At 45.4% G+C, this 12566-nt stretch overlaps 1 protein-coding gene across 5 annotated transcripts in view; it reads left to right on the top strand.

Annotated features, from left to right (window-relative positions):
• Window positions 1-12566, top strand: part of PIEZO2 (piezo type mechanosensitive ion channel component 2) — a 442776-nt gene that overhangs the window by 355357 nt on the left and 74853 nt on the right. For all 5 annotated transcript variants that reach the window (XM_074383783.1, XM_074383781.1, XM_074383780.1 and 2 more), the window contains 6 exons: window positions 4458-4634; window positions 4936-5061; window positions 6446-6646; window positions 7643-7847; window positions 7969-8070; window positions 8919-9084. In XM_074383783.1, the coding sequence (XP_074239884.1) occupies window positions 4458-4634; window positions 4936-5061; window positions 6446-6646; window positions 7643-7847; window positions 7969-8070; window positions 8919-9084 (977 nt within the window). The remainder of the gene's footprint in view (window positions 1-4457; window positions 4635-4935; window positions 5062-6445; window positions 6647-7642; window positions 7848-7968; window positions 8071-8918; window positions 9085-12566) is intronic.

The following is a 12566-nucleotide window of genomic DNA, read 5'->3' as shown; positions in this document are numbered from 1 at the left end:
GCCGTCTCAGAGCAGCTCAGAGTTCTGTGCTTCCCCATCAGGCCCAGGGGCCACCCTCACACAGGCCCCGCTCGGCTTGCACACATGGAGCCCAACAGAGAGACTCTCTGCACCCTGTGGCCAGAGGCCTTCATCTCTTCTGGCCTTATGGGTACCAGTGCCCAAGCTCTGTGCCCAAGCTCCAGGGTGCACACATGAGGCCCCCTGAGTCGTCCCCGTTAGCTCCTCACTCGGGCTCTATGCAGAAGACGTTCTCCTGCCTGCATCCCCACCTGCCCCATCATCTTGGCATTGGAGAGACAGGCAAGATGCAGCCCCTCTCCACAAAGAAAGCTCTTCAGGAGCTGTGGCAGCACACTTTGGGTTCCAGACATCCTTACCCAAGGCCTCAGTAGGGGTGCTTGTTTTCACAACGTTTGGCTTCATCTCTCCTACAAATATTAAAGCTTTACAAAGTTATCATCATGAGGCATCTGAAAAAGAAGCCTCTGGAAAAGAAATTGTTAGAGAAAGCTTTATTTTGCATCAGTGCATTATTCAGAAGTGACACGGCTTTGGGACAATCAAGAGTTAAATATGTATATATGTATATATATATATATGTGTGTATATATATATATATATATATATATATATATATATATATAATTATATACATAGCACATTCTCTTCTCCTTTTGAAATACACAGCTACATTCTAATTCCGAGGCTGCTGGACAGCTCTGTGAGGTCAGGTGATTCTTGAGGAAGAGGTCACACTTTCTGTTAGAACCTCAGCTCCCTCCTCCCTGGGGCCTGGCCTATCAGAGAAGCTCCATGTTCACTGACTGAAGGAAGGAACAAAAAAAAATTTTTAAACCTGAGTTTTCTCCTTCTTGTCAGTTGAGGTTTCCATTTTTCTCTTTCCTGTCAGTTGAGGTTATTTTTACTCTCACTAAGTATTCATTGAGCCTTTATGAAGCACTTATAATAAAGTGAATGCATACATGGTGCTAGGTGCTTGAAAGTCTGAGCTCACAGCCTGATGGGAATGGCTGCTAAATAAAACTAAAAGTGACAATAACTGCTGGGCCAGAGGTGTCCACAGTGAGCACTGGCTGCACACGGAAGAGTGTCCCTTTTGGGTGGCGGCAGCCTGAAGGTGCTAGTTGCAGCTGGGATTCCCTGAGGGAGGGAGGCCAGGGACGGGTGAGCGCAGGCCCGGCAGGCTTTGGTTCTCAGAGGCCCCCTCCCTCCAGACAGGGCCCCACAAAGTTATATTTAGATAGGATGGCAATCTGTGTGCAGTGCTTTCTTATGAAAGCATTATGACATGAAACTGTTACTCAAAATCCTTGATAGTAAGAATCACCTGCGCACCTGTTAGATATCTGGACCAGCACCTATTTCCCTAAAAGTCTCATTCATCAGGTGTTGGTTGTGGCCCAGGTATTTATCATCCTCCTCCTCCTCTACCTCCTCCTCCTCCTCCTTTTTCTTCCCCTTCCCTCTCCCCTTTTCTCCCTCCTCTCCTTCTTCCTTATCCCTGCTCATCCTCCTCCTCCTCCTCCTTCTCCTCCTCCTCTTCCTCCTCCTCCTCTTCCTCCTCCTTCTTCTACTTCTTCCCTTCCATGAGATTCTTACCATCAGGGAAACGATGTGATCATGATCTCTTTAGATGATGGGGCCGTGAGAGAGCATGGGTTTGGAACAGGTGCACTGAGCTTTGCACCAGCCTTGCTGTTTGTATGAAATGAAGTATTGTATTTCACTTAGCCCCAATTGTTTTGTATTTGTAAAATGATGCCTCACAGAGGCTCTTCAGTTCTCCTCTGATTTGACTTCTCTAGGATGCTGGGGACTGCGGAACCTTTCCTTGTCATTGAAGCTCCCTCTCCTCTTGGTTTTGGACATCAGCTCGCCTTCCTGGCCCCTCCCCACAGCTTCTTCAGGTCCTTCCTGCCTCATTCCTGGGCTCCTCCTGTGCTTCCCACCAGCTTCCTCAGCATGTTCCTCAGGCTCTGTCCATAGCCCGTTTCTGTTCTGGACTCTCATGGGTGAGCTCACGAGCTCACAAGCACAGGACTCTAGTTCAGTTGCCCTCCACCAGCTGTGAGTCCTAAAATCTGTGTCAACTCAGTGCTGTGAACTCCAGGCCCCTGTGTCCATGTGACAGCTGGGCCTGACCCACTTCTTCAGTGGCCCCAAAGCACTTTCAAGTGTCCTACTCACTGCCTCTACCTCCATTCCCCCTTTAGATTACTCTTACAGATTCCAAGTCTTTCTCAATCTTTTCTCCTTCCAATACGTATTCTTCAATGCAGCCCGAATAGTCTTCCCACAGGGTAAATATGATCATGAGAACCCTCTACCTGAAACCTTGCAGCAACTACCTCTCATCTTCACGGTAACATGGTATAATACCCCCATGATGCAGCCCACATCACTTCACCTTTGCCATCCCTGGACACTCTAGGACACCAGGTGGGTCTTAAAGTCCTCTGACAGGCTTCAGATCACACTTCTCTCATAATTAATCACTTGCTTCTCCAGAAATGGTCAGTCCGTGCTCTCTCATGTCTGGAAGGGCCTTGGATCTGCTATTTCTCCTGCCTGTCTCACTCTTTTTTATTCTTCTAGTCCCCTAATGCTGTCACCAAGTGCCTGTGTGCCTCCATCTGTCCCTCTTACGTGCCTCCTGTGGGCAGGGAATACTCAGGAGATGTGTCACTTGAACCTAGTTAAGACCTAATGAAGGTTACTATCTTTATACCCTTTTCCCCATCACTCAGAAAACTGAAAGTTCTGAGTAAATGAATTATGCTGTCTTTATTCTAAAGGCCTTAGATAGATGATAACAGACATAACAGTTAATTTCACAGCATCTTTAATAGGGTTTGCTTTTTAATATCCAAATTGATGTTACACTTGCTAATGACTATGGAGGAAGAGTCAATTCGCTAATCTGTTTTGTTAAAAGGTAACATTGGTTATGTTTATGAGTGATTCATGGTTTCTAGAGCCTTTCCATGTACAGTATTTCTTTCATCTTCAACTAATTCTATAAGGCATCTCTTTGTACCTTTAATATATCCTGCAGAAGTCTTCACCTCAGCACTTAATTCTCAGAGAGTTTTCTTGCCTTGGACAGTGACAAATAGTTGAGTAGAAGAATAACAGGTAACCAGGTAACAAATAGCAGAATTAAATACTGTCATGCAGTCTCCACATTTTCTTCTTTTATGGTTTTATAAGCCAAGTAGGTAACTATGTCTCTTAGCACCCACAGGCTTAGCCCACAATGTTTGGTACATGTTCAGTTGTATCAAATTAGAGCATGCTGTTATTTCTACCTGATAGGATTAAACGTCTCTAGGATATTACAACAATATTCAAAATAAATGAGTATTTTCTAAGCCTGAATAAGATGGTGAGCCTTCTATACTGTCCAATGAACTATTAACTATAGAGAATTGCTAGAAATGTGGGAACATCCGGCCTGATCAGTGAACTCACATGCATCCCAAAGTCAACAGGTTCAAGCTGAGCTCATTGCCCTTGCTGGTCCAGCCAGCTTCCCTGTCAGCACTGCTGTCTCAATAATGGCACTGTCATCCCCTCAGGCTCCCAAGGGGAAACCTGGGAGTCACTCCTTGAACTTTCTCCCCTACCCACTGGCCCACCAAGCCAGTCAGTCATGAAGGCCAGCTGATTCTGCCTCCCATCTTGAAGCCTCACCTCCTCCCCATCTCCCTTGGGCTATTGCAGCAGCGCGTGAGTGGGTTTCCCATCTGGTGTCCAATTCCCACAATGCACCCTCCATTTGTCAGTTACATTTATCTCAATGAGAGGTGTATCTTACCGCCGAATTCCCAGTGTAATACTCTTCCACCGCTCTCAGTTTCCTGAAGAATGGGCTCCTGTGCCATAGCATGGTACAAAAAGGATCTATCAAAACTCAGCTGTAGCTGCATCTCCAGCATCATCTACTGCTGCACTTTATACTTTGAACTCTGAACTTTGCAGCTGTTTGTGGTCACCTGTCCCCGTCATGCTAGCTCATGCTTTCCTGCCTTTGCTCATGCCTCCTTTACCTGGAATGCACCTGTCATTCTTGGCCTGGCTCAGTTCAGGTACTGTCTCTTCTTGAAAATGTTTCTTGACCTCCACATTCAACCAAGGACCCTTCTGGGTGCTCTCACAGGAGCCTACCCACTTCAATAGTTTAGCCAGTGCTACACGGTGTTGACATCACCTGATCATATGTCTGTCTGCCATACAAGACATAATGTTCTTGAGAGGGGAGACCATAGCTTGCCTATTTTAGAACCCCAGCACCTAGGACAATTCCTTGCACACGCTAGGAATCCAGTTCACTTTTGCTGAACTGAGTAAATCAAGTCATCTTATTTTGGGGATGGCCCGTTTGTAATGCCATGTTGCGTATTTTTGTCCCATTTCTGGTTTTATGTTTTCAGGTGTCTCTGTTCAACTATGTATTTTTGATTTCTTGGGCTTTTGCTCTGCCGTACGCCAAGCTGCGCCGTCTGGCTTCTAGTGTCTGCACCGTCTGGACGTGTGTGATCATCGTCTGCAAAATGTTGTACCAGCTCCAAACCATTAAGCCTGAGAACTTCTCTGTTAACTGTTCCTTGGTGAGCCTCGGTGATGGGGGAATATTCCTGACTGCCCATTAGTGAAGCGAGGGAGGTACTTGGGGAACCTCCATCCCCAAGTGCATTTGGCCTGGCCTGGCTTGTAAGTCACCTCTCCCTGGCTGGATGTGCTCTGGCCCTGTGTTAAGCCTCCTCTCATACTGAGGGCTCTCCCGAAATGGACCTGTCCCTCTCATCCCATCATTGTCCCTTTGCTCGAAGCTGAAGAAGAAATAACCCAAGCTCTCCTTATCTGTGGAGCTGTTTTTTTTTTTTTTTACTTCATTTTCTCTCTTTTCAGCCAAATGAAAATCAAACGAACATCCCCCTTAATGAGTTGAACAAGTCTCTGCTCTACAGTGCTCCTATTGATCCTACAGAGTGGGTTGGCCTGCGGAAGTCTTCACCTCTGCTGGTCTACCTGAGGGTAACGGCTATGTCGTGCTTACTTTGGGTCTCCACACCATCGTGTAACAGTTCAGAATCCTTTCCCTGAGATGCTTGACATCCGTTTGAGAGTAACATCATCTTCTCCTGTGGGATTTGGCATCATCTTTGCAACAAATTCTAGGTGTTACAATCAGTATTGTGGCATGCTAAAGAGGAAATGACCAAACGGTCTGAGACTACTTGAATAAAATATGATAAATACATTCATTGGAACATTATACAATCATTTTAAGACCATTCCAAGATTAAAGATGATAGGTATATTAGAATTGAAGCATGTCTAAAATACGTTAAGTTTTTTAAAAAGCAAATTTCAAAACACTGTGTATAATGTGATCTCTTCTAGACACAAAGAAAAATATTGAGTAAAATATACCAAATGCTCAATAGTGATTATTTCTGAGAAGCGTATTCGCCTTACAAGACATTTGCACTGTGTAAATTGTTTCTCTATAGTTTTTAATAAAGAGCATCTATTACATCTAGAAATAATAAAGCATATATTTATCAAAGGAAATTTGAGTGCAAATAGTCATACAAACATAATGAAAACAACATGCCTCAGATTTTTCACATCTTCTTTTCATGGATGATCTGAGCAGTCCTAATCATGTTACACTGGCATGCACTTAATAATACAGCCTCTGCACTTAGCACCTGGAATTTTAAGATGTATTAAGCATCCCATTTTCTCTTTTTACCTTCTAGTTTTTTCCTCATGTGGTAGATATCATCTGTGCCAGTACTCTCCGTAAATAGCTGTTATGAGAATAAATAAATTGGTATTTGAAAAGGGTGATAGAATTGTGTTTGGAAACTATGGTTTCATAAATGTTAGCTATTTTCATTATCACAACTAATAGTTACATCATCAATACTATTACTTTATGGTCAGCATGCTTCTCGATCTATTGCTTTCTGTAGCCAGATTTCAGGAGTATTCAAAAACTTCCCCCCAAGCAGCTCCCCACTCATCTAGCTCAGTGTGTTTCCCAGGGTGTCTCTGTACTGTTTTGCACTTCTGGTTGCAAACAATGCTGAACTACCCTCCTTGGATCACTGGAAATTGCTTCCTTGTTATGAGCTGTGCAGTTTTGAGAAACAGGAATGAACAGTAGCATCTTAGGTCTAGAGATTCTAGATCCTATTATTTTGGAAGTTAGCCTGATTTCTTAATGGAGATAATGTGACAGTAAATGAGACAGAGTAAATAAATATTGAGCTCAAAACTGTTTAATAGAGGTGAGCTTTTATAAAACGTTTTCCTTTTATCCTTTTAGTTGTCAAGAATATGAGGATTGCTTGAAATTACCAAATCATAAAGCATCTGGCTGACACAGTTGTGTTTTCTTGCTTTGTAGAATAACCTCTTGATGCTGGCTATCCTGGCCTTTGAAGTCACCATTTACCGCCATCAGGAATACTATCGAGGTCGAAATAACCTGACAGCCCCTGTGTCTAAAACTATCTTTCATGACATTACAAGACTACATCTAGATGATGGACTTGTTAATTGTGCCAAATATTTCATCAATTACTTCTTCTACAAGTTCGGTCTGGAGGTGAGTTTCCTTGCTGACATGTTTTATTTCTTTTCCATGAAAATTCAAAGAACTTCTTCCAGCCAACTGACCACTGGAGCTTTGTGATACATCTCCAGGCATGACGGCTATCTCCTTGAGAACTACAGAAAGTGTTTGTACTGATGGTTACCTGGCTCTCGACTGAAGATTTTCCAAGATTGGGTGCCAAACACCCCTCCAGAGCAGTGCCTTGGCCTCTCTGAATCTCCAGAGCCATCTAAATGCATGGCCATCAGTTTCCGTGTTAACAGGTTTCTTTCCAAGAATAAAGTATTAATCTTCTGGCTGGGCGCAGTGGCTCACGCCCATAATCTCAGCACTTTGGGAGGCTGAGGCAGGTGGATCTTCTGAGGTCAGGAATTTGAGACCAGCCTGGGCAACACAGTGAAAACCCATCTCTACTAAAAATACAAAAATTATCCAGGTGTAGTGGTGTGTACCTGCCCACCCAGCTACTCAGGAGGCTGAGGCAGGAAAATTGCTTGAACCCGGGAGGCAGAGGTTGCAGTGAGCTGAGATCACACCACTGCACTCCAGTCTGGGCAGCAGAGCGAGATTCCATCTCTAAACAAATAAATAAATAAATATTCATTTTCTTTCTTTTTGTGAATTCTGAAAGCATAAGCTGCAGCCAAAATTAACTGTTTTAAGCTAAAATGGTTGTGATGGTGCCTGTGCCTTCATAGAATGAAGTAGCAATGATCATGTTTCATGAAGAGACAAAAATTGTTGTTCTCTTCATTGTCTAAAGTGGTTATTATAACAGCTACTTGGTCAGCTTTTCCTTTGGGAGTAATCTCTACCGGATTTCTGTCTTCATGCTAAGACACTCAAAAGAGCAAGCGCTGGTGAATCTGTGCAGACAGTCTGGCCCTGAGGGATGTGGGTCTCCGCTACCTACACAGACCTGACACCTATCACCAGTCCACTTTCCCATAAGCCTGATTTTTTTTTCCTCTCTTCATCTTTATGCAGACCTGTTTCCTACTGTCAGTTAATGTGATTGGCCAGCGAATGGATTTCTATGCCATGGTCCATGCCTGCTGGCTGATTGCTGTCTTATATAGACGCAGAAGGAAAGCCATCGCGGAGATCTGGCCCAAGTACTGCTGCTTCCTGGCATGCATCATCACCTTCCAGTACTTCATCTGCATCGGCATCCCACCTGCTCCTTGCCGAGGTGAGCCCGCCCTTCCCGGGATCCGTCTACTTTTAGAAGAAGCCATTACTGAGTGGACGGCTGGGAGAAGAGTGGAGATGAAGAGTATTGACTGTGCTGTTCACCACTTCCTTTTCTGCAGATTACCCATGGAGATTCAAGGGTGCCAGCTTCAACGACAATATCATAAAGTGGCTGTACTTCCCAGATTTCATTGTGCGGCCCAACCCTGTGTTTCTCGTATGTAAGTGTTTCTACTGCAGGGCCACGGAGTGCTGGTATCCAGGTTTACTGCTAATCGTGCTTCACACGCTATGCATTAGTGCCTTTGCGTCTTCCACCAGACTTCATAATCGTGTAAAGGCTTGTCTTACACATTAATATCACAAATCATTAATGGCTTCTACTCGCCCTATTACATTTGCAAAATTTACTCTGAACATGAGACAGTGGGTGCTGGAAGATCCTTCCCAGATTTCAGTTGCTCTAGAATTGGGCAGCAGCCCCAAGGTCTTCACAGGAAGGCTGATGATCCAAAGGTCAGAGCAGCTCCCCAAAGACCAGAGTACTGGGTGTTGAAGAAAATGCAAATGACTGCCCTGCTTAAACAAGTTTAGGTTTAAGAAGCAAGGAAGCAGCTTGTGTGCAGGCTGCTAGGCAGGCTTGGCCTGAGGCCTCTGTGGGCAGTTGCCTGGAGGACAGCTCTCAGGCTGCTCTGTGCTCTCACGCACAGTCCCCCATCTCTACCTGCTAGCACCACATCTGCAGTGTGGCTTATGCTCTCGGGAGAGTCTTTGGTTAGAAATGCAAAAGGGGATGGAAAAGATAAAGAAAAATGAATGTCTGCATCTGCCACATCCATGGCACTCTATGCCACATCTGCCACATCTGTGGTCACTCTATGCCCTGCAAGGTGGAGAAGGTATGACTTGGCCCCGACATTGGACTCCATGATGAATTTTACTATGAACTTTTGGAACACAACTCACTTAGGAGCTGGGGGCTGGCTGTTGCTGTGTGATGACTGTGTGTTGCATTACGTAAATCAGAAGAGGACAAGGCTGCTTAATGATCTCACCTATGTCTTGCCAGATGACTTCATGCTGCTTCTGTGTGCCTCCCTACAACGGCAGATTTTTGAAGACGAGAACAAGGCTGCAGTGCGGATCATGGCAGGTGACAATGTGGAGATCTGCATGAACCTCGATGCAGCCTCCTTCAGCCAGCACAACCCTGTGCCAGATTTTATTCACTGCAGGTAACAAGAGCTTTACATTTGTTAAGAGCCACTTTCACGTGTTTCCATTACATTGCTCCTCTATACTTTCTCTGCTATACTTGGAAAATAGATCCGCTGAATTACACACATTGAAGCTAACAAATGCTGGGCAAGGTTGGTCAGTAGCCCGGAAGCTGAGTCTCTGAACTGTAGCACTGCACCTGCTTTTGTCAGTGTAAAGCACCTCTTCATGGCCTCAGTTCTCCTCTTCTATATGTAAAAATTGATCTGTGCCATTAATACCAGCTCTTTAGTGGAGGGTCCTCCTTCTCATCCCTTATCCCTCCTCCGCATCCCCATAGCTCATCCTCATCTTCCCTCCTCCTCCTCATCCACCATCTTTCTTCCTTATCTTTCATCCCTCATCCTCATCCCCATGGCTCATCCTCATCCCCTATCCCTCCTCATCTTCTGTCTCTCCTACTCATCCTTCGTTTTTTTCTTCATCCCCATAGCTCATCCTTATCCCAACCCCTCCTCCCCACCTCCAGCCTTCTTCCTCATCCTCATCCTCCATCTCTCCTTCTTATTCCCATCCCTCCTCATCATCCTGCATTTGTCTTTCTCATCCTCCATTCCTCCTACTCATCCTTACTCCCTCATCTCCATTCTTACTGCTCATCATGCACCCTTCTGTTCTCCATCCCTCATACTCATCCCCATAGCACATCCTCATCCCCTTCCCTCCCCTCATCCCCATCTTTCCTCTGTAAGTGTTCCTCATTCTCTACTCCTCATCCTCCATCCCTCATTCTTATCCACATAGCTCATCCATATTCTCCATCCTTCATTCTTATCCCCATCCCTCATCCTTATCCCCATTTCTCCTCCTCATCCTCCATCCTTCCTTCTAATCTTTCATCCTCCATCCACATCCCCATAGCTCATCTTTATCCCCATTCCTCCTCCTCATCCTCCATTTCTCCTTATCCTGCATCCCTCCTCCTCATCCCCATAGCTCATCTTCATTCCCATTTTCCCTCCTCATTCTCCACCCTCATCTGTATCCCCATCCCTCTCCCTCATCTCCATCCCTCATTCTCATGCTTCATCTCTCATCCTTATACCCATTCCTAATCCTTCTCTCCATTTCTCCTCCTCATCCTCCATCCTTCCTCCTAATCTTTCATCCTTCATCCACATCCTCATAGATCATTCTTATCCCCCATTTCTCCTGCTTATCTCCATCCTTCCTCCACATCCTTCATTTCTCCTTCTCATCCTGCACTCCTCCTCTTCATCTCCATTCCTCATTCTCATCCTTCATCCCTCAAGCTCATCCTCATAGCTTATCCTTATCTCCCCTCCCTCTTCATCACCCCCTTGCCTCTCCCTCACCTCATCCCTCCTTCTCATCTTCCACTCCTCCTACTCATCCTCCATCCCTCTAGCTCATTTCCTTAGCTCGTTCTAGTCCATCCCATCCTTCATCCTTATCCCTATCACTCCTCCTTCTTTATCATTCATTCTCTTCCTCCATTCATCCTCCTCATTCTTCATGCCTCATTCTCATCCCCATAGCTCATCCTCCATCCCTCCTTCTCATTCTTCATCCCTCATCCTCATAGCTCATTCTCATCCCCATCTTTTCTTCTCATCTTCCATTCCTCCTACCTATCCTTCATCCCTCATCCTCATCCCATAGCTCATCCTCATTCTCCATTCATCCTCCTCATCCTCCATCCCGTATTCTCAATCCCCATCTCTCATCTTTATTCCCATTTCCTCCTTCTCTTCCATTCCTCATTCTCATCCTCTGTCCCTCCTCATCATCCTCCACCTCTTCTCCTTATCGTCATCTCTCCTCCTCATCCTCCATTCCTCATTCTCATTCTTCATCTCTCCTCCTCATCCTCCATCCCTCATCCTTTTCCCCTATCTCTCCTGCTCATCATTCACCCCTCATCCTTATCCCCCATTCCTCTTCCTCATCCTCCATTTGTCTTCCTCATCTCCCCTCTCTCCTCGTTCCTTGTTCTTATCCTCACTTTCTGTATTCACTGGGCACTGAGGAGGGATGGCTCCCTAGATTCCACCCTGTGCAGCTTTTCCATCCTCCACCACTCCACCCACCCTCGTGACAGCTAATCTCGGCCATGTTTCCCTCACGGTGTCTGTGTTTAAACCATGCCAGACTTCTCCCTGTGCACTCTTTCTGCATTTGCTGAGTTTTCATGTTGAGATTTTGTCACCCAAGGCCCACTTCATGGAGGGCAGGACCACTCTGCCTCTGCAGTCAGGTCTTCGGTCTTTAAATGCCTCTAAGACTCCACTCAGTTCCCCACTGTAGTCAATTGTCTGAGGGAGCCGCTGTGACTTTTTATACCCTCTTATTAGCTATATGTTGTGGGACTCATTTCATACACGTATGCCAACCAAGTGGAGACAGATCACTGATAGTACCCTAGCCGGCCAAGCCCACACCTGGAGTTGCTCTCCAGCTTCTGGTCTTCTAGGGATTTCTGTTTTCATGGTGTGTATCATCTTCTTCCTGGTGTTGGTAAGCTGTAGCCTTGGCGTGAAGATCACACCTAACTTGCCTTTGCATTTGTCCCCGTCCCCACTGGTACAGTTGTCAGCCCACAATGCATATACCAGTACAGATAGCTATACTGGTGTTCCCTGTGCACCAGGCTCTGTTCCAGGCTTCGCACATCTGGAGCCATTTTACTCCAACCCTTGGAGATCATGCTATTATCCCCATTGTGGAGATGAGGAAACTGCAACAACCAGATGAGACATAGGCAACAGTAGAACTGGGATTGGAACTCAAGCAGTCCAGCTCCCAAATCTGAATGTTTAAGCGCTTAAGTGCCTCTTGGTAGCACAGGAGGCTCAATATGGACTGAGTAAACCCGGAAGTGAGTTTGCTTCAAAACCATGTGCTGTATAGACTTGACCATTCTATTTGTGAATTAAGTACCAGACTAGGCGCTGATCTAAGGTAGGACTTCCATTTTTTACTTTTTCTCTATGATGCTATGAAGACAGTCTAACCCAATATTTTTACTATTGCAAAGAGAATATAAGTATTTCAAACATATTCATGAAAAACCTAAATTGTAACTCAAATGAAAAGCTTTGGTGTGCCGTTGATTTTTAAAGCTGATTTTTTTTAAGTTATTTCAAATTTTTGTTCTATTTCTCAATGAGGACTGCCAGCAAAGTGACGCCCCTCAGGAAGTGGCCTGTCAAATGCCACAGCAGTGAGTAGGAAGCCAGTGCACACGCTTGCTGGTCAGAAGCACAGCCGTGCTCGCCTCTTCCTCCCCCACAGGGGTCAGCTCCACAGCAGCCTGGGCTCTCTGGAAAGTGGCCAGAGCCCTGATAGTTAGGTGGCCCCTTAGCCACAGTACCTGTCACCAGGGCTTAGTCTCTCTACTCAGAGATCCTTAAGGCTCCTCATTGAAGCATGTTTACTGGATTTTTTTTTCCAACTTATCCTCACAAACTTAGTTCGA

Source organism: Saimiri boliviensis, chromosome 13, assembly GCF_048565385.1.
Source record: "Saimiri boliviensis isolate mSaiBol1 chromosome 13, mSaiBol1.pri, whole genome shotgun sequence".
Lineage (NCBI taxonomy): Eukaryota > Metazoa > Chordata > Mammalia > Primates > Cebidae > Saimiri > Saimiri boliviensis.
This window is presented reverse-complemented; position numbering and strand designations above follow the sequence as displayed.